The 21,439-nt window shown below is 51.4% G+C and overlaps 2 protein-coding genes across 2 annotated transcripts in view; one reads left to right on the top strand and one right to left on the bottom strand.

Annotated features, from left to right (window-relative positions):
- LOC307067901 (RAD52 motif-containing protein 1-like) overlaps positions 1-21,439 on the top strand; it is a gene marked incomplete at both ends in the record, with an annotated part of 661,371 nt that overhangs the window by 20,256 nt on the left and 619,676 nt on the right. The window lies entirely within an intron of this gene.
- The window catches only part of LOC307067390 (exocyst complex component 7-like), a gene marked incomplete at both ends in the record, with an annotated part of 85,984 nt that continues 71,499 nt past the window's right edge, over positions 6,955-21,439 (bottom strand). The window contains 11 exon segments of the mRNA XM_079724867.1: positions 6,955-7,125; positions 9,872-9,970; positions 10,238-10,321; positions 10,325-10,390; positions 10,673-10,818; positions 11,799-11,867; positions 12,753-12,845; positions 15,752-15,919; positions 17,875-18,097; positions 20,354-20,459; positions 20,656-20,840. Coding sequence (XP_079580993.1) covers positions 6,955-7,125; positions 9,872-9,970; positions 10,238-10,321; positions 10,325-10,390; positions 10,673-10,818; positions 11,799-11,867; positions 12,753-12,845; positions 15,752-15,919; positions 17,875-18,097; positions 20,354-20,459; positions 20,656-20,840 — 1,410 coding nt within the window.

Below are 21,439 nucleotides of genomic sequence, written 5' to 3'. Positions count from 1 at the left end.
TTTCTCCCAGTTCCTTTGTCCTTCATCAACACAGCAACCACCAGAAGCCCTCCACCTTAATACAAACCCCCACATTTCCCCCAACCTCCAAGTCTCCTCAGTCTGTCCTCTCTCCCCAGGGCCCAATCCCTCCCCAGTTATCCAGTACTTCTCAAACCCCAAACAACCCCAAACCCATGAAATTCATGAGAGTCTAGGCCTCAACCAAGGCTCTGTCTTCCAAAGGACCCCAGGAGCTTCTAAATGCTGTAGAGTGTCCAGAAATGCAGGCCTTACTCCAAATCCGGGCTTCCACAAGAACCAGGGCCTTACTGGAGACACAGGCCTCCCCAAGAATCCAGGCCTTGCTCAAGATCCACGCCTCCACGAACTTCGAAGCCTTATCGAAGACGCTTACCTCTGCAAGAATCCAAGCCTTTCCCAAGACTCTGACCTTCAGAAGAATCCAGTCATTACCCAAGATTCTAGCTCCCAGAAGATCTTAGGTTCTACTCTACATGGACGTTTCTTTAAAAGGCTATATATCATCCAACCCTCTGACCTCCACAAGAACACATCATTTCTCCAAAGTTCTTACTTTCAGAGGAGCTCAGCCTTTATGCATGATTCTGGAGTCTATAGGAATCTAGAACAAAACCAAGAGACTGTACTCTATAGAAGTCGAGGGCTTTCTGAAAAAACTCGCTTCCATCATAGCCCACGCCCTTTTCAAGATTCTGGACGTGACAAGAGTACAGGTAATGCCCAAGATTCAGCAGTCTCTAGGAGTCCAGACTTTACCCAAGATTCTGGGACACAGAAGAGTCCATATCTTGCCCAAGACTCTGCAGTCAACAAGAGCTCAGTCCTTTGCCAGGAATGTGGTCTCCATAAGAGCCTAGGCCTTGTGCAAACCCCTCACCTCCATAAGGGCTCAAGCCTTACCCGAGACTCAGGAGACTACAAGAATCCAGGTCTGACCCAAGATTCTGGAGTCTGCAGGAGCCAAGTCTTTACTCAAGATTCTGACCTCCATAAGAATCCAGGTGTTTCCCAAGCCACTGAAGTCAAAAGGAGATGTGGCCTTACCCAAGGTGGTGGAATTTACAGGAGCTCAGACCATATCCATGACCCTAACTTCCACAAGTACTCAGCAATTAATCGAGATCCTGGCCTACACAAGAACCCTCTAAGAACTGACTCTGTCCATGTTTCGGGCCCACATCAGACCCAAAAGTCATTTATATCTGAGGCAGTTCCTCGAAAGCAGGATGAAGGGCAGCACATACCATGGACTTCTGTCCCACCCAGTCACAACTCCTGCTCTGCCAAGGCTCAGGGGGCCTACAATGACCTGCTAACCTCCTCGCAGCAAGCAGGCAGCCAAGACTAGGTGTACCACCCCATGGATACAGTTCCTCCAGCCTGCCACAACTATCAGGTATGAGGCCTGGGCGTGTGATCTTTGACTCCCGCCAGAGACAGAGCAGGCAGGGACAAGTGCGAAGCTCTGTCTCTCAGGCGCCTTCATCAAGAGACATCCAACAACTAACTGGAGACCATCAAGGAGTGGGGATATCAGTGTGTGATAAGAAACTTAGAAAAAGAGGGAACAGATAAGCATGAGAAATAAAGAGACAAGAGAATTCTTCTGTGGTTGTTTGAGGACATTCAACCCAGCCCGATCACACTGGTCCTGATGAGGACCTAAACTATCCCTGCTTTCCCTCCATCGCTGTCTAGCTAAATCCGTTATCCCCAAGGCCCTAGAGCTGCATTGTCAATTACAGAAGCCACTATCCAAATGCCTATTAGAATGTAAATTAATTAAAATTAAGGAAAATTAATTCTATTAAAAATTAAGTTAAAGTTTAAAAATTCTCTTCCTCAGGGAACAGAATTTCCCTGGCATCCAATTCTGTTCTCTGGCAGTCCAGTTGTTGAGACTTGGCGCTTTCACTGCTGTAGCTGGGGTTCAATCGCTGGTCGGGGAAATCAGACCCCACAAGCTTCATGGCTTGGACAGAAAAAAAACAGAAAATTCTGGTCCTCAGTGCCATGATCTTCTAAGTGCTCAGTAGCCACATGGAGCTAGTGGCTACTGCATTGGACGGCACAGATTTAGAACATTTCCATCATCATGGAAAATGCTATTGCAGAGCAGTGCTTTAGAGTTTAGAGCAATTTTCCTTTCCCTGTCACACACCCCCAAGCATCTTAAAGCTCCCCCAGAGTGCAGAAAACTTAGTTCTTTTTAGGGTGGCTCAGAAGCCACCCTCTGGGGAGAAGATAAGATGTAGGGATGGACACCCAATGCCTGATTTCCCCAGCCTGTGAGAAAGAGCCCAGGCTTCAGTTTTCCTCATCTGGTCTCTTGGGTCATGATCAGATGTATGGAAACTTGCCTCCCCCGTTCTGGGCTGTGTTTGGGGCTCTTGGTTACTGAGGGAGAAGTCCTCTCTTTGTCAGGGACTAGGAAACCTTGTGTTGTAGGCTCCCCAAATTGAGGCCTGGATTCTGAGGGTCCCCTCCTTCATAGGCCTCTAATTTTTTCGAGGTGTCTGCACTTAATTTTCTTGCCCATGGACTTAGGCCTAGTTCACTGTGGAGACAGACCCCTGGGGGTAAGGAATGTAAGAATTCCTTGTCGAGTATGCATTGGTCTAATCTGTGAGCGTGTCTCTGATGTCCTATCTTTCTGTCCTATTATTCTGGCTCCTGGTTTCATCCTGGACTTAAGCTGGGTCCATGATAGCAATTGTCGCTGAAAGCCATTTCCTTCTGCTGATAATTTTTCATTGCCCTGCCCTATCCCAGCTGGGGTTTCCTCTGGACTTGATTTTCAGTCCTGATAACTCTTCTGAATACACACATACGCTGCAAGATTCCAAAGTGTTTTCCCTGCCACCACTTGTGTGTCTGAGGTGGGCAACACTAATATGTCCCTTCGCTGAGTCAGACATCCATCCCTGGGTCACTACATGCACACTATCGGCGTGTTCTTGTCTAACGTTACCACCACCGATTCCAAGGAGATACGTCCCAGCTGGAGAGCCCATTTCCAACACCTCTCTGGCTCAGCTCCGACCTTGGGCAAGTCATGTGCAACCTTTCTAGGCTTGCAGTCTCATCTCTATCTGAAGTTATAATTGCACGCAAGAACCCTTCTAGATTAAAATGACCAGGGCGCCTCTACTCCCAAGTGAGATGTAGAGTCCCCTATTTCTCCGCATGCCCTAGTGTATGCCCCTCATTATTGTTATTCAGATCCATCCTATTAGGCCTCTTTTCTAACCCCAAGGAGTGTTTGTGTGGTTGACCTGATCTTGTAAAGACACAGAATAGTTTATCTCTATAGAAACTACAACTTCCATCAGGCACTACTTCAAGGGAACGGGAAAGGATGTGGGTGCGTGGCCCCAACGCCCTGGTAGCTTTGAAGACAAACTACAACTCACAGGATAGCCGCGAGATCTCCGCAGAGCAAAAGGAGTGACTGAACTCTGACTGGAGGCCGGGCTGGTCTGGAACCACCACGACAGTCTCCCAAAAGAGTCGTGGTTATAATTTAGGGGCGTGGCCTTGCCGGCAGCAGGAAGAATCTTCCTCTCCATTCACTTCCCAGCCTTTGTAGCTAACCCTAAGAGGGAAGCTGCAAACCACTAACCTCTTCAGAAAAGGAGGTAAGGGGACGTAGACAAGGGGCAGTGAAGGAGGCTATTGCATTCCTTCAGAGGGGCCAAACAGCTACTTTCTACCTGCTGAGTCAGGTGAACTGTTGACACTTGCACAGACAAACCTGACTCAAGTCACAATTCAACCTATGGATGTGGAGCTTACCATTACTACAGGATCCAATACGGAGACTCTACCTTCTCCAATCACGCAGAAGGCCCCTACTCAGCCTCAAGAGGCACCTCAGGACGTTGTAGTACAATCTCCATTCCAGCAGGAGATGACAGTTCCAACTCCAAGCAAGCATCAAGGTCTGTATTCAACATCATCCAGCGTCACAGTTCATCATGTGGACCTAGAGCAAACCACAACTCCAGAACCCACTGTGGAGGCTGGACATTCTACATCCCTACAGCAGACTACAGCTCCCCCTCCAAAACACCCTGAGGTAACACTTTCACAACCAAACCTGACACAATCGCAGTTCAGCTTGTGGACCCTGGAGTTAACATATCTCAGCAACCAAGGCCATCTGAGACAGTTCTTTTACCTTTGACTCAGTATTCATTATCAAAAGGTATTCCTGGTATAAAATATATCCCAGAAAAGAAGCAGCCATAACAGAATGCCACCAGAAACATCAGCATATATGAGCTCTGTACCTGAAAAAATGAGACGTTGTCATGTGTTGGTCTCAGCCCAAATCAGAAGCTCCACAGTGTGCCTAAGCCAGAACCTAACACCTACAATGGCATCTTCACCGTCATGTAAGAATTGCCTTTCCTTATTTGTTCTCTCCATTCTGCCTGAACTAGCAGCCTTTCTTCAAGTCTTCCTTATCTCCCCGATCCACATTGACTTACTTTCTATTTCCACCTTTTGTTTGTCAATGATTCCTTATCTTCATTCTCCTTCTTACTATTTCTCCTCTCCTCCAGTCTTTTACTTTTAATTGCCCTTATTTTTTCCTTCTCCATTTTTTACCCCATTACCGAATTCCTTAACATCTACTCTTCTCCCATGAAAAGCGAATGGAAAGCCAAGAATGGGAACTTGGGTGGTCTGGACCAAGAAAGGCTCTGCCTTGGGCGTCAGTGATGGGAGGGAGGCAGTGTGGTCGCGAGGTGGCGCTGTGGCTCCAAGTAAAGGGAAGATTCGGGCACCCGCGGGTCACTGCGCGTCCAGGGCAGCCTCGGGGAGGTGGGGCATGGCGGTCTTGGTGGGCTTGGCACCATCTTCATACAGCCACCAAATAATGAAGGTGATAAAGATAATAAATATGCAGATAACCCGAAGCAGTCTCTTCTAGGACACACGGCATCAATAATCAGAAACTGTGCGCGAGGAACAATTGAGAGTGCGGAACTGTCCACCAGGGATCAGTGCGTGCGCATTCCGCATAATTTGCGGACCCCGGTGGAACCTGCCTCGCCCGCCTGGAGCCGAGCTGGGCGCTAACCTGTAGCCTCTGGGCGGCACCTGCGCCCCGTGGGCGACCTCCTGCTACCTGCAGGTCAAAGGATCCACAGTTTCCACACCTGCCATGGGGCGCTCAGTCCGCAGCCTGTCTGCACCTTTCCTCTGACTGGACCTGAGATCTTTGGGGGACTACTTTGCTGGATTTCACATGCACATATGGACACACGAATCACATATAAGCTCAGGCTCAGACACAGGTACCATGCTTTTGCACACACATTACATGCACACCCGCTCACATAAAGGAGGAATGTCTACACGTGACACATGCATACACTATACACATGCACTCATGTACTCACTTTTGTGTGCAACAATCCTCCTCAAGCACACGTGCACACATGCACCCAAGTGCGCGATGTCACTCAATGCCACAGAGTCGTATTCCACAGACCCACGATATACAACCACTCTTCGTTTGTACAAACATATTTGCACACTCACATCACACACATCCAGCAAAGACTTCCAAGAGCGGAGCGGTGCGTAAACACCCAGTGAATTGCACCTTAAAGAAAACACACTCGAGAACTTTTTGTGACTGCGACATCTCGGGCTTGTCTGCTAAACTCCTCCTCCCTTCTACTTTCCTCTAAGCAAACAGGCCTTTTCCTTCCCTTCCGCTCCAAATCCTCAGAGGCCTCAATTTCCTTCTTTCGGATCTGCACTACTGAAGGGATGTTAATTTCCAAACAGCCCGGCAACCCTGTTCTCCCAGCCTGGAGTCTCCTTCCGTGCGGGGAGAGAGGGCCATTCAGACTCCAGAATCAAGCAGCCTGATCAATTCCAATCCCACCGGCTAGAGGACTGTGTGGAAGGGTCCGGGGAGGGGTAAGGTCGCGCCTTGGGGCAGCCTTGGACTGGGACCTTTCTGGCAGTGCCCCTAACTGTGTTGTCTCTGCACAGAGTAACTTCAGCTTTTAGCTATGGTCATTCCAAGGCCATGTGGCCTTCCTCCATTAAAGCACATCTGCAGGTGTCCAGATTTTTGCCCTCTGATGGGCGTCCCGGTCTTCCCCACAGTCTTTTATTTAGTCTATTTCAATTAGGCAACTTTGCATGCGCCTGGAGCTCTAAAATTTCAGCTAGGGCTGGGGAGAAGCGGCTAACTGGGGGTCACATAACAAATGTGGCAGAGGCAGGGATATAGCTGGCGCCCTAGCGCGCCCTGCCACTGGCGGCCCCAAGAGACGCAGGCATCTGTATCCGACCACTGCAATGCGCATGCAGTCCGCGTATTATGGCTTTTCAGAACCGTTTACCCTCCTCTCTACTCTCTGCTGCCTGCCTTCGGGGGGACAACTTGCACCCATGCTCCTTTGTCATCCAGGATAACTACAGGCCCAAGAGCTAAAAGGATCTTCGAGCCATGGGGGGCAAGCACCAAGGCGAATGCGGGAGATGAGCACCGAAGCTGGGTGAGTGGTTTGCATCCAAGGTTCACAGCATATATAGGCTCTGGAGAAATTTCGGCTCGGCGAGTTTATTAGCAATGCAGCTGTGGGCAAGTTTCATTTTAATCACGGAGCGTCAGTTTTCTCACCTGTAAAATAGGGGTGAACTTACCTACCTTGTTTGTCTGTTGTGGGAATTCAGTGAGTTTATGCCCATAAAACCTCCAACAAATGGGATCTATTCTTATCTGGGGACCATCCCAGAGGAAACCCGAGAGTCTGCAGGCTCGATCCGGGAAAAGTTCATTAGAACCACTGGCCTCAAGCCCTCGTCCCAGGCAGACTAAGCACTCCCAAGCCAGAGCCCCAGCGGTGTTATTTGCCTGACTTCTACCTCCTAGCTCTCTGTGGGTGACTTTGTCCCTCTCTAGGCCTCAGTTTCCCTGTCCGTGCTGTGGGAAGAGGCACGCTCCCAGGGTCTGGAAGTATCAGCCAGACTGGACGAGCAAGCTGGGGCTTCTCTGCAGCGCTGGGGGTCGGAATCAGGGTTCATGGTCCAGGGAAATGCCCCCTTCACTTTGCCACTTGCCAGAGAGGACTGAGAGCAAGGACGGAGGACAGACGATTTCCGCTGGAACCGTGGCCAGGGCAGCGGGTAGAGTCATTAGGAGGGCAGGGGCAGGGATTTGCCACGGGCGACCGGGATCCGTTGTTTGACCACCCCCGTCAGCATCTGGGTGCTGCTCAGGGATCACTGCGGAACCACGTCCCACAGAGGTCCTCTCTTTCCCAGGGCCCCGGGCCACCACCCTCCACCCACCTATCTCTCTCCTCTCTGGGGCAGTGCCTTGGCCTCTGTCCAACCCTGCCCGGGACTCTAGGCCGCGCAGGGCCGCCTTCGGAGCCGGCCGCGTGCGGGAGGACTTCGCACCTTTGGCCTTCATCACCCCATCTTTCCCTTTTCCCTTCTTCCCAGCTTTGGAGGAGGCATCTTTCCTCCGGTTTCACTCTGGTCTCTGGCTAGTGGCAAAAGGCAAGGGGCATTTCCCCCAACAGGCGGCCCTTCTGGGAGCGTGTCTCCCTAAGGGGGACCGAAACGAGGGAATTTTCTGAATGACAGCTCCCAAGTCTGGCCTCCTGGGGGCGGACTCGCGGAGAAGATTCCCTCTTTCCCTGGGACGTCCCCCTAGGCTTAGCTGGGCGGTGTTTATCTTGTCTCCGCTCTTTTGGGGAGCGGGTGTGTTTCCATTTGCACTTCCCGGAAGTTACCGCGGCGACTGATGCTCTTCAGGAAACGGAATTGATCTCTTTGTGACGTAAGAGGGTTGGAATAGCCACGAGTGAGAGGGTTTCCAAGGTCGGGGTGGGGAGAAGGGCTTGCGCACAGGGCCTGAGTTGCTCCCAGGGCGGGGAGACCCCGAAGGCTGGGCAGCCTTGTCTGCTGTCTGGAGCAACGGAGAGGAAGTGGGTGGATGCTGAAGTGCACCCACCGCCAGGCGGAAGAAACTCTGAGAAGCCCCAAGCGAGTCTTCACTCCAGGGGAAATATCAAGCGCTTCCAATTGCTCCTTCCACATATAATCCCATTCTGCTGTATATTTTCCTCATATACATGTTCTTTACCCCTCACTTTCTTCCTCCCTAATTCTGTAGGTCTAGACAAGGCCTGGAAATCTGCATTTCTAACAAAATTCCTCCTTTCCCCATTTGATTAAGCTGATAAGCAGGGTTTACCTTATAAGTGATTACCGTTATAGCTTATCCTAAAGTCATATCACAGATATGCTATAAAGCCTGGGCAATGCTATACGTACAAGTTTGTCTCTCCACAGAGGATGTGACTATAATGTAAAAAGGATGAAGACAGTCTCAGTACATACTTTATAGTCACCCCTGTACACACACGTTTTGCTTTCTGCAGGTGGTGCAAACCTTACATGAGGGAAGACTGAAAAGCATTTAAGGGATTTTTCAAAGTTTCAAACTGCCAGTGCTAGTTCATTATTCACCAGAGGAAATCCACAAAAAGGTACCATTCTGCTGGCCTGGGTGTTGTTCCCCATTTTCTATCACCCTCTTCGTCTCTTTTCCACCTTCTCTTTAACTTCCTTCCTACTTAAACATTTCTTACTGGGTAAGCGAGCAAGGTTGAAAGCACAAGGATGCCCAGAAGAAAAACTACAAATACACTCTGCTTGATTAAAATAAAGTACACTCAGCATCCCAGGTGAAGTATCTGCTGCCTCTGCATAGCGAAATGGACTTGGCCGTAGCAAAAGATACCTGCCCCCATTTGTTTTTCCTCCCGTGGCCTGGTGGATGTGGAGGTTGCCTTCCTCCTATTTAGTTCCGGGAGATTACTGGCTCTGGGGCAGGAATTGGGCTGCTGAAGGCTTCTTTCTCTGGGCCAGTTTCTCTTTTGGATGACGCAGCTTCAGGCACCTCCACAAATACATCATTTGCAGAGTGCTTCTAGATTTGCTTGACCCCCTAGAAATCCATCTGTTGTGTTACTCTCACTGATCCTGGTCCTCAGAGTGGCTGTGTCTCTCCTTTCTCTGTCACCTTTGGCAGTGATCTGATGTCCCATTGTGTGTTCCCCATCACTGGGGTGTGTACCTCACCAGACTCAACTTGGGAGTCTTAACACTGTTTACTGGAGAGTGAAATGGAGGCACAGGAAATTAAAGAGAGGGAGGTCTCGGTCTTATGCCAGTGCTACCTGGGACTCTTTGATAGGAGAGTGGCCTCTGCTTCCTGGTCACCCTTCTCTGAAGGATCCCCTGAGAGAAGGAAGGGGATGGTCCAGGAAGGGGAAGGGATGGGCTCTGGGGACCCTTTGGGCCTTGGAGGTTAAACTTGGAGCTTTGGGAAATTTTCAGCAGGCCAAGATTCAACTGTGCACTTAAATTTTGTAGAGATGGAGCATGTCCAGCTTCCCCTTTCCCCTCCTCACAAACCTATAATCCCTTTTCCAGCGACATACCTCTCATGAACACATACTGTGTGCCAGGAACTCTGGTGGGTGGTGTGGGGATCCTGATGGAACCAACAGATCTCTTCAAGAGCATCTGGGAGGAAATGGCATTAATTACAGTACCAGGGAGGAAGAGCTCAGCTCATGAAGTGGTCCAAATTAAATGGTATGAAACTGGGCAGGCTTTGTGCACAAGAGATAAAGCAGTGTTGAGGAAACTGGAGACTAGCAGCACGGCCAGCTTCCCCACAGGGCAGGCCCGCCCCTCTTGGAGGTCTGCTTTCAGAAAGTTCCCAAGCCAGGTCACGGGTGGCACTGCCCACAGCCCCACGGGCCGTCCTGCATGGCAGCAGAGGGAGGGAGAGCACCTTGATGTTGTCAGCAAAGTCCTCCAATGCTTTGGCTCCAACGGTCTCCATGGAGGTGATGAGGCTGGGCAGCTTGTTCTTGGTGCTGGTGGCCGTCCCCTGAGGAAGCACATGGCTGCACAGGGCTCCAGAACCCGGCTATAGGCTGTGCCTGGGGCCCTGCTCCTTCCCAGCCCCTCAACCCAGGGGACTGTCTCCCCTCTCACTCACCCTGAGAGCACCTCCACATGCCCGGGGCCCCGAGGAAGCTGCCCCCATTCACCCTCAGAGCAGACGCATGGGGGTAGAGAACACAGTTCTGGGAGGCTGTGCCGGGCAACAGGATTCCTCCTCCCGGAGTCCCCAAGGGCATCCTCACCCACGTACCTGGAGCACCTGGTCAAACTCAGGCTTGGTCTGCTTGAGGTGCCGCAGGCTGGGGAAGACGGTGAGCACAGCCGAGAAGTCGCGTCAGATGATGGCCTTCCGGGCAGCAGCCACAATGTTCTCCCCTTCAAGCATCAGCCCATCCAGGGCATCCTGAGAGAGTGGGGCAGGGAGAGGGCTCAGAGGAGGGGGCAGACAGCCGGTTCCCAGGGACGGTGAGGGCATCTGGAGGGGCATGGGGGAAGTATGCCCCCAATGGGGAGGTCCTGACCAGGACACGCCACCCAGGACAGATCCCCAGGATGGGACGTGGAGGTGGTGGCTGGAGTTGAGGGCTATGGACCGCATGCCTGGACCAAACTCAAGCGTCTGAAGTGACAGCTCTTGCTGGGGCATCTGGTCAGGGCTCAGGGGCAGGGTGGGGTGGGGCAGGACCTGTACCAAAGAGTCAAAGGTCTTTTTCTGATGGTGCTCAGGGATGACGTCCGTCAGCAGCTGGTACTCGCTCTGGGCCAGCTTGACAAAGGCACTGATGCAGTGAATGTAGGCATCGGTCTCCACGTCCAGCATGTCATCTCTCCCTGGGGGAAAAGCAGCGCCGCTGAGCTACTGGCTTCGGGCAGACCCTCTCCCTGCTGTGGGGTGGGGCACGAGTCTCCCCAGTTCCTGGCCTGTAGCCACACTAGCAGCAGATGGGGAAGAAGACTGTGCCGGCAGAAAGCTGAGAGAACTCCAGCAGGCCCGACAGGGTGCGAGGAGAAAACCGGGCTGAGTCCAGCCTTTGTTCCAGAATGTCAAGTACGAGAGGTGTTGGGGAGATGGATAAAAAGGATAAGAAGATCCCCCAATCGACTTCCTGGATAAGACACGCCTGACCCCAAGACTGAGGATTCTGAATTGTACTGGGAAGAGGACACCCAGGGATGGGCAAGTGGCCGCGTCCACCTCAAGGAGGCAGGCACTGTGGTCACCCATCTCCGAAAATGCTGGGCCTCTGGAGCCAGATACCAGCCCCGCCAGGCCTTCTGGAACGTATAAAAAGGCAGTGAGCTCTGATCCATAAGGCTAGCTGGCATGGCGTCAAAACTGGAGAAGAGGCAAAATGAGCCTCAGAGGGGGAGGGCTCCCTGGTTGTCAGCTGTCTCAGCAGGAGACAGAATCCCGCTACTGCATTGGAGGCTGGGGCAGGGGTCCCCGCTGGCAACCTGGTCCTATGTGCCGAGGGACGGGCTCCGAGGGGTTAGAGGTTTGGAGCCATCACTGGAGTCAGGTGTTGGTGCTCCCTGCCTTCCAGGGGCCCGCCTGCCCTCTCTGCCTGCCTTCCGAGTGGCAGCAACTTCTGCCCTTGGCCCAGGCCCTGAGAGCCAGGCGTGCACTCCCACCTGGAGAGAGGCAAGGGGGCCTAGTGCCCAAAAGAGAGACAGACTGGAGAGAGAGAGAGGCGAGTAGGCTGGGCTCATCCTTGGAGCAGGGCAGCTGGCTAGGCCAGGCCGGAGCAGGCCCTCTGGGGACGGCTGTGAATGCAGCAATGGCTGCCCTCAGGCTGGGCTGCAATACTCACCAGCCAGTGGCCCGTGCTTGTCGTTCAGGGCCTCAGACAGGTGCTTAACTCGGAAATCATACTCGTGCCCTAGCGAAACGTCAGCCACAAACACAAGCAGCATTTATCCAGGGGCGGGGTGGCTGCCTCTCGGGGGACTGGGAAGAAGCCCTCGATCTCCAGAGGGGGATGTGAGATGGGGTGTAGAGGAAGGGGCATTGGAGAGGGCTCTGAGCCCCTCCTCTGCTCAGACCACCTTGGGAACAGCCGTTTCAAGCCTGACTTGCAGTGCCCCGGACCATCCTCGCGAGCTGGTTTCCCCAAGCCTGGAGGCTAAGAGAAAGCCGGGTTTCTGAAGTTTCCAGCAGCTGCGGAAGGTCTGATGCTCAGCCCCAGGGGGTTTATCTCACCATATTTCGGGAGAGATCCAGTTAGAGAAATGTTACTGCCCAGTGAATGGGGACAGGCTTCTTTTTGCCCACAGGGTCATTCTTTTGAAGGTGGATCTGTTCCACTAGGGCAGGGCTGTCCTTCCTCTGATGAGAGGGAGGCAGGGACATGGTGTATGGGCTGCCTGTCCCCTGTGGCACATGTTCGCCTTTCAGGTGGAGGGGGGCGGCCAGGAGGCCTCGGCCGCCTTGGTCCTGCCACTGCTGTTCTGAGCGTGAAAGGGCTGCCCACGACAAAGTACTTTCTCTGAGTTCAAACAGGAGACAAGGACAGAGACAGGGAGGGGAGGGAGCGGGAAGCCTCTGGGCGGGCAGAGCTGCCGTCAGCCAGACAGGGCCAGGCCGAGGGCCATGAAAGCTGCCCCCGAGCCAGCTGGGGTCAGAGGCCCAGGACCTCAGTTCCCACCCCTGGTCCCCTCTCAGGGTTGCACCTGAGGCCCTCTGGGGGTTTGGAGGCTCTGCGCTACCACGTGAGTGGACACACTGTGGAGGAGGAGGGAAGAGGAGAGGAACACAGGACGATTACCTCCCAGAGGAATGAGGTTAGAGCCCCCCTTTTTCCCATCTAGACCATGCTGGGAATATTGTTTCAGAAGGTTCTGAGCCTTACGGATCATCCCTGTCACCAGAGCCACACAGAGAGGAGATAAGAAGACCTAGGAAACGAGTGAGAGAAAACAGCAGCAGCCCTCCACCTGCCCCCCAGGCCCACGCCCACCCCCAGCAGAGAGCACGCCTGGGTACCATCTCTCTCAGCAGGCCTCTCCCGGGCCCGCCGGAGGTCCCGCAGAAGGAGATGGAGGAACGGACACATTTCGTTCCCCCAGTGGAGCTCCTGATCCTGCCAGCGACCCTCACCGTTCCAGATCTGAGTTCATTTTAGGAAGTGCAGAGGGTGAAGGAGATGAGATGGACCAAGATCCACCAGGAGAAGCCAAAAATAAAAAACAGTACTGAGTGGCACTTAACTCAGAAATAGACAAGGGCCTGGGATGGAGGAGCTAGCGATGGAGCTCTCACACCTAGAAGGCGAGACCAAGTGGCAGAGCCTGGGGGCACCTTGAAGTGGGCAGGCCCATGGCTCCTCCCCAAAGGGCAGGCAGAGTTCTCCAGGCATGCTCAGTGCTGGGACGTGGCTAAACATTAGCCAAAGGAAAGCAGCACCCAGGAGTTGGTGAAATGGGACTGAGCTTCCTGGGACAGCAGCGCCCAAGAAGGAAGGCTTGGAGAGCCAGAGGCAGACTGGCCCCATATACCAGGGGAGGGACCCAAACCACCAAAGCAATTGGGGAAAACTCAAAAGCCAAAAAGAAGTTAATAGGAGCCATCACACAGAGAGAAGGAGGGAGGGCAGCAGGAAAGGGCACGTGCTCTTGGCATGGCGGGGGGGGAACCAACAGTTAGTATCACAAGTGAGAACAATGAAAACAAAACTGCAGCACCCACAGCCTCCAGGGTCAGCTACCTCTGTGGGAACGAGACGTCACAGGACAGAAAATGTGGGGAAATAAAACAGCATTTAAAACAGATGTGTACAGCTGCCCTGTTAATAAAATTACTGGGGCACAGGAGGCACCCATGAGTGTAACTCCATCCCACTTCCCTGGGGACTGCCAGGTGCCCACTTGCACCTCTGAACACAGTGAGGCTTCTTGGGTCCTGGCAGCTCCCCAGAAGGCTAGTGGAGAAGGGACAGCGTCTGGAGCGGCTCGTTTCTTTCTGTTTGCACCAACCGCAAGTAGTTACTAATAACCAAGTTTGGGGCTTGGGCTCAGCATCTGTCTCGCTGGCTTCTGCCCCTTCAGTGAGCAGCCCCGCTAATGAGCGAGTCAGTGCCCTGCCCCACAACGGACCAGGAGCAGGTGGGCCCGCCGGGCCTCCAGGAGCCTCGCCAGTATGCTCGTGTGGACGTGGGCTGGGGACACTGATCGGGCAGCCGCCAAACCCATCAGGAGCACAATTACCACGAACGACGCTGAGGTCGGTGCTTCATTACCCACCGAGGCCTCCCTGCTCCTCTCCTCAAGGGCTGGGAACTGATGTCCCAGGGGCCTGATTCCTTAGTTCCTGACGTCAGTCCTGAGCCCCCCAGCTCCTGACAACTCTTGAAAGCCCACAGAAACCAGAGGGATGCTCAGAGCCTGAGTTTTCCTCTTGGGGCTCTAATCCAAGCTAGATTAGTCCCACTGGGGGCCCCGAGATCAGATCCCTGCTCCCTGCACGGCCAGCAGCACTCTTGGATGCAGACTGGGTCCTGGGGCCTCCACTGGGCCCATCAGAGAAGAGACAGAGGGGAAGAGAGCACAGACAGGCCAAGGCCCAGGCAGCCTCGCAGCCTCCCAGAACCAAGGCACAGAGACGGACAGGCCCAGGTGCAGCCAGCTGCGGCTGCGCAGCCTGGCTTAGTAGGGTCACCGTTTGTGGCAGGTTCCCCAGGGGGTCGGCCAGGATATCCACACTGCGGAGGGGGAAGGCAGGGCTCTTCCTGCTGGGGCCACCCAGATTCCCTTACGATCTACTCCCCTGCGCCCCTGCAGGCACCCTCGGCTCAGCCGTATCTCCGAAGCCTGAACAAAGGCCTGAGGAGGAGCAGGTGCTCACGGTGAGTGTCAACAGGTCCTTCATTCTCTGAGGGGCAGGTAAGGAAAAGGCCGTCATGAGGGGCGTGTCCCGCTGGGGCACGTGGGGTGTGTGCCCACAGCAGCAGCTGGACAGGGAAGGCTAGGGTGGGAGCAGCCCCCAGCCTCAATGGCTCTCTCTCCCTGGGGCCTGCAGCAGCCTCTCACCCTGGAATCACCCAGCCTCTCGAGGGCCACATCTCTCAGCAGCCAGACACAGCCAGGCTTGCCAAGCGGAAGCTGACACCCAGGAACACTGTTTACCTGGAGCGTAGACTACAGGGGACATGATGACGGGAAGAAGGACAGACAGTGAGCTGTTTGCCCAGGATACCAACACCCACAGCCCAGGTGTCTCCCACCTCAACACCCCTCCCTTGACTCTCCCGCCGCAAGGCACTAACTTTCGAGTGGGGCCCAAAAGCCGGATTAAGTTCTTTGGAGAATGCGTGGGGTTATTTTCCTTTCTGGGTGACTGTGAAAGTGGAAACTCTCCCCTATCCACTTCTTCAAGCCACCCTGGCTTTCTGCAAGGTGACGGCTGCAGTGCCTGCCCCTGTCCTTTCCACGGTTTTGGCGGCAGCAACGTGCCTGGCCTCCTGATGCAGGGAGAAGGGGGTACAGCAAGGGGCTCTGCCCCGGCACCCCTGTCAGCTCACCTCTCCGTGCCTGTGACCCTCCACTCCAAGGACACTTATGTAGCCCCCAGACTCGGCTGGGTAGAGAGAAGCTCACTGGATGGGGCCTTGTTAGGTGGGCAGACACCTGCTTTCTGTCCTGCATACCTATAGTTGGGGGTCGCTGTGAGGTCAAGTTGTAGCGGCTGCTACCCCCAGGGTGACCAAAGGTAACCCGGGTCCCACAGAGCTTCTGTCTGGTTCTGAGGTGGGCCAGGGTGGGGACTCACCTGGCCGCTTGACTGGCTTCTTGGTAGGTGTGCCCTTCCTCTTGTTGGGGACAGCAGGGGAGTAGGGGACCCCGGACGAAGAACTGCTCTTCCAGAAATGCTCCTTCAGGCCTTTGATGGAGTGGTCCAGCTGGCTGGAGCGGATCTGGTAGTAGACGTTCATGAAGTCTGAGGAGAGATGGGCGACAGCTGGGGTCCCTGACTCTGCCTGGTCCCAGGGCCTCCCTCTCACTTCCAGACGCAGATCCTCAGGGCAGCAGTGGTGCCCGCCACTGCTCCTTGCTATCCCCTTCCTAGCGGCCTCCCACATGGCCTTGTCCGTCCCAAATCAAAAGCTTAAAAGGGAAAGTATCCCCCAACAGAACCAACAGTTAGTTGTTATTTTTTATTTTATTTATTTATTTTTGGCCGTGCCGTGTGGCCTGTGGGATCTTAGGTCTCTAGCCAGGGATTGAACCCGGGCCCCTGGCAGTGAAAGTGCCAAGTCCTAACTACTGAACCGCCAGGGAATTCCCTGTAAGGTTTTTGTTTTGTTTTGTTTTTTTTGCCATGCCACATGGCATCTTCCCTGACCAGGGATTGAACCCATGTCCCCTGCGCTGGAAGTGCGGAGTCTTAACCACTGGACTGCCAAAGAAGTCCACAGTAAGGTTTTTTTAGATTAAAAAAAATGTAAAGTTAACATCCAGCTTCAACTTGGTAAGGGGTCAAAGGATGTGAGCAACGTATATGCGGTAAAGAGACAACAAGTGTCACTGAATTATAAAACACACCATTTCTTTAGCCATGAATGAAATGCAAATTTTAAAAAAATTAGAGGATTGTGAAAACCCTGTCAAATAGCTAAGATAAATAAAGCTAATGAAGAACAAATAGCTGTGGGATTTTCGATGGGTCAGTTGACTGGCCCCAGCTACCCGGAGATGAACTCAAGACAGCAAGAAGGTTACAGATCTGTTCAGACAGTTCTGCCTGATAACTGCACCTCTGAGAAAATATCTCAGAGAACTTCCTAAATAAGAAAAGCAAGCCATCCAATTGTGCTCACTGCAGCACTATTTGTCGATACTGGAAAGCTGGAAAATCCAAAAATGCAAACGAGCAAGGAAAGAGATACGAATATGCCATGGTACATTTTAGCAGTTCCCAACGAATGTGTCGCCAATGTGAAAAATGGAACAAAGTACTGAGGCTCTGACTGAAGGGGACTGAGGGGTCTGGAGGCATCTACTGGCCTCTGGCTTATCCCAAGGGAGCCCCTGAAAAGCTCCTGCTGAGCCCTCAGCTCCCACAGTGCAGCTCGTGAGCCTCAGACATGCCGTGTGGTCAGTACAGTCGGCCCTGAGACCTGGCACCACAGAGTCCTTGAGGGAAGGCAGGGATAGTGATAACGCACACTGACAACTTGGTATGTGTACAAACTAACAAAGAGAAGAAGACTGTGGGGGGCTAAAAAGCTTAAAATTGAATATTCATTACTGTTGGGGTGTTTTTTAATTTTTTGCTTAACTTGGGATTTTTAAAAAAATTCTGGGACTGGATTTAAAGAAATGATGCACCAACATACCATGGAATATTATGCAGCTGCCAAAAAGAATGAAGCAAATATACATGTACTGATGTGGAACACACTCAAGACATAATACTAATTTGAAAGCAAAATCCAAAAAAAACAATCTTAGGGGAGTGTTTAGTATGCTTCCTTCCACTTGGGAACGAGGAGCAGATACACACATATTTATTCTCTCTCTCTCTCTCTCTCACAGTGGCATAAAGAATTTTTTGTAAGGGTATAAATAACCTTAACAGTACTCATCTTTGGGTTATGATACTGTAAGCATCAGGGAAGTGGGGAGATGGAATTTTGCTTTTCACCTAAGCCTTTCTGTGCCATTTGAAGTTTTTATAATTAATCAAAAAAAGGAAAGAAACAGGAAAGTAAGGTATATTTTAAAAAGCTTGAATTTAGCTAGATTCATAATTTGATAAGACTTATTGCTCATATTGTTTCCTAATAAACTCCTTTGTTTTAAAAGAAATGCAGGGGGATTAAAGAAACAGAGGGCAAAGTCCACTCCCTCTGGCCCTGCCACCTGGGCCCCCGCCTCCCCAGGACACCTCACCTTGGTTGCGTCCATATTCCACCAGCCAGCGGGAGATGCGGATCACGTCCTGCAGCATGCTCTCAGGCAGATGCTCTAGGGGCACCTCCTCCTGTACCTCCAGGTCGTCCTCACCGCTGATCAGATCCAGGATGAGCACAGGGTACAAGACCTTGCTATGCCGTGTCATCAGGCTGCAGAACTCGGACTCCAGCGACTCCTTCCCCCACTCAAACAGCAGCTTCTACAGGGAAGAAGGAAAGAAGGGAGGAGGGAGAGAAGAAAGAGGGTCCACGGCTGTTCCAGCATTCAGCAGGCCCTCGCCTCCCCATCCCCTTCCTTTGGCTTCCTGATTCTGGGCCTCGGCCTTCCTCTGCCTTCACTTCCTTTTTTCCGAGAGAATAAATGCCGGGAAGATTTCCTTGATTATTTATTTCCCTTGTGTTCTCTCAAAATGGATGTTCATAGGTGAAACCAGAGTTTTACAAGAAGTAGGTGCTTCACAGATATCAGCTGATTATTTTCTCATTGTACCATAATTTGTGTTCTTGTTAGAAAAGGGTTTGCAAAAGAAAAAAAAAATAGATAAATTAGACTACATCAAATTAAAAACTTTTGTGCTGTAAATGACACCATTAAAAAAGTGAAAAGGCAATTCACAGAATGAGAGGAAATACTTGCAAATCATGTATCTGACAAGCGACAGGTATCCAGACAGATAAGAGAATTGAAAATATATGTTCACACACAAGGGTTCATCGCAACACTGTTCATAACAGCCAAAAAGTGGAGTGTCCACCAAGTGATGGACAGATAAACAAAACGTGGCAGATCCATACAATGCAATATTATTCAACCATACAATGCAATGAAACACTGCCACACGCTACCACATAGATGAACCTTGAAAACATTATGCTAAGTGAAGGAAGCCAGACACAAAAGGTCACATATTGTGTGATTCCATTTTCAGGAGAAGTCCAGAATAGGTAAATTTACAGAGACAGAAAATAGCTGAGTGATTACCAGAGGCTGAGTGAATGGGGGAGGGAAGGGAAGAAGAGTGACTGCCAATGGATTTCTTTTTTTAGGCGATGAAAATGTTGTAAAATTTATTCCAGTGTTGTTGCACAACTCTGTGATTATACTAAAACTACTGCGTTTTATACTTTAAATGGGTAAATTTTATGGTATGTGAATTATATCTCAGTAAAGATGTTTTAAAAATAGAGAGAGGAGTTGGAGCATTTCTGCTTAAATGAAAAGTACGTCCCCTAGGGTAAACCTATAGCATATTTTTTGTATTCTCCTTCTCTAATCCACTCCCACACCCAAGTTCTAGCACAGAGCTCTTCACTCTGTGATCCAAACTTGGTAGAGACCCTCGAGAATCAAGTTCTCCAGCCCCTGGCATCCCAATCTCTGAGTCCAGGCTGCCCACCCAAGGGCTGCAGTATTATGGTTTTACTGGTGTGTGCCCACTGCATTACTGGTGTGCCGAGGTATTGATCTTGTCAGTCCTCCGGGTAGCCAGGTGGTGCTGTGTGCAGCCAGAGACCACTGGCTTGTTACTTTACCCCAGTGTGCCACACAAGCATTCTCATTTCCGATGGAGCCACGATGGGAGAAAAGCTGGGAGGCACTGTTCTAAGCAACAGCTTTCTGGGTGGGAGAAAAGCCAGTTTCCCATCTTTGTTCCCCAGCCCACCCCCTCTTCTGGGTAAGACACACGCCTCAGGGCAAGAACTGTGGTGCCACCAGGAAGGTGTGCCAGGTGACTGGGGGTCCAAGCTGCCCTGCCCTCTAATGTTCCTCAGTGGCTGGGATGGCTGGGCCTCTTTTCCCACCTTTTCTCCTGTCTGCATTCTCTCCTTTCCTCAATGCATTGAGTAAATCTCACTTCCCAGCCCTTCTCCATCTCCCTCTGGTGATCTAAAGACCCCAAAACTTAAACACAAAGATATGACACAAAAAAATTGCATATGAAAACATGAATGCAGGTCCCCTGACTAGTCAAATTCATTGAGTCAGAAAGTAGAGTGATGATGGCCAGGGATGGGTGGGGAGGAGAAAGTGGAGTTAGTGTTTAATGGGTACAGGGTTTCAGTCTGAGATGATGAAAAGAATTCTGGAGATGGTTATACGACGGTGTGAACATACTTAATGTCACTGAACTGTTCCTTTAAAGATGGTTAAAAAGGCAAATTTTATATTATGTATTTTTTGCTACAATAAAAAAATACCCATGCATTTATAAAAATCAAATGTTAAACTTATACTTCATATTTAACTTATAATTTAGTTAAATTATTAAGATTCAATAAAAATGTATACCTGTAATTTCTGAGACAGAGATCTTAATGCCTACAGTATGTGTATGGTATTATATACTTCTGTTTATTCTACTATATTCTCTTTTAAGCTGGTTCAGTGTCTCTCATGAGACCAGGGCCGTGACTCGTGTCCCCAAACCTCTCACATCACTCTGCTGGCCCCTTACCACTTTGTTGAGCTCTGGGCTGTCTGGGACGTTGTCCTGGAAATACTCCACAGCCTTCTGAATCTTGGCCATGCTGCCCAGGTACTCTTCCAGCCTACCTGGGGGGCTGGAAAGGAGAAAAGTCCTATTAGCCTGGGCACATGGAAGTTGAAGAGGAAGGACCAAGAGAATGGTATTTGGAAAGGGGAGAAGAGAATTAACACAGGGGACTCGAGGCTCAAATATATCTACTCCTCCCTTCCAAGGCCCACAGCCACTGGTGCAAGAGGCATTAGGAATGTGACCTTCTGGCCCTAGCTCACCCCTCCCTGATGATCTTCTCCATGTCACTGGCCACATGGTAGTAGCTGATAACGTGGTCCAGACAGGAGAGGGTCTTCTCAACATTCTCCTGCAGCCGCTGCAGGTTCTCCGTCTGTTTGTGCACAGGGATGATGGAGTTCTCCAGCTTCATAAGGCGACTCTCAATGGATGACAGGATAGACACCTGTGGGGGGAAGCTCCGTGCTCTCAGGCCTCGGGGTTGTCCCAGCACTGCTTCTGCCACCCACCAGGTCTTTGGCAATTGCTGCCTCTTCTCTGGTTTTCTAGACAATAAGCTCCATGAGGGAAGGGACAGGGTATATCTGTTCACCACTGTATCCCCAGAACCTACCCTGTGCCTGGCACATAGGAGGTGGCCCAAATAAATTGGCTGAAGTTGGATTTGAAGGCAAGTCAAGCATTAAATTAACTCCTCCTCACATAATCACCTCAGGATGGCTTCCCTTCCACCCTTTGAAACCAAATCTCAATCTCGATTCTCTCTGATGCTTTCCTGGACTGAACAGGAAGTAGTTTCATACAGAGGAGCCTCAAATGCATTGCTGGTACCTTCAAAACCCTTTCTCTCTAAGAGTGAATCTCATTAAGTAAGGCCTAGCACCTGATGACTGTGTTATTAAATACATACTCAAGTTTGTATCTGCTCAGTTTGTGCTTTTCCAGTCTTCTCTAGGAACAAGGAAGGAAACTCATACTTACTGAGGACCTATTGTATACCAGGTACTATGCAAAATGCATCTGCATGCATTGGCTTCAATGACC

This window comes from Hyperoodon ampullatus (genome assembly GCF_949752795.1).
Source record: "Hyperoodon ampullatus genome assembly, chromosome: 19".
NCBI classification, from domain to species: domain Eukaryota; kingdom Metazoa; phylum Chordata; class Mammalia; order Artiodactyla; family Ziphiidae; genus Hyperoodon; species Hyperoodon ampullatus.
Note: the sequence above shows the minus strand (reverse complement) of the source record. Positions and strands in the feature narration are given on the sequence as shown.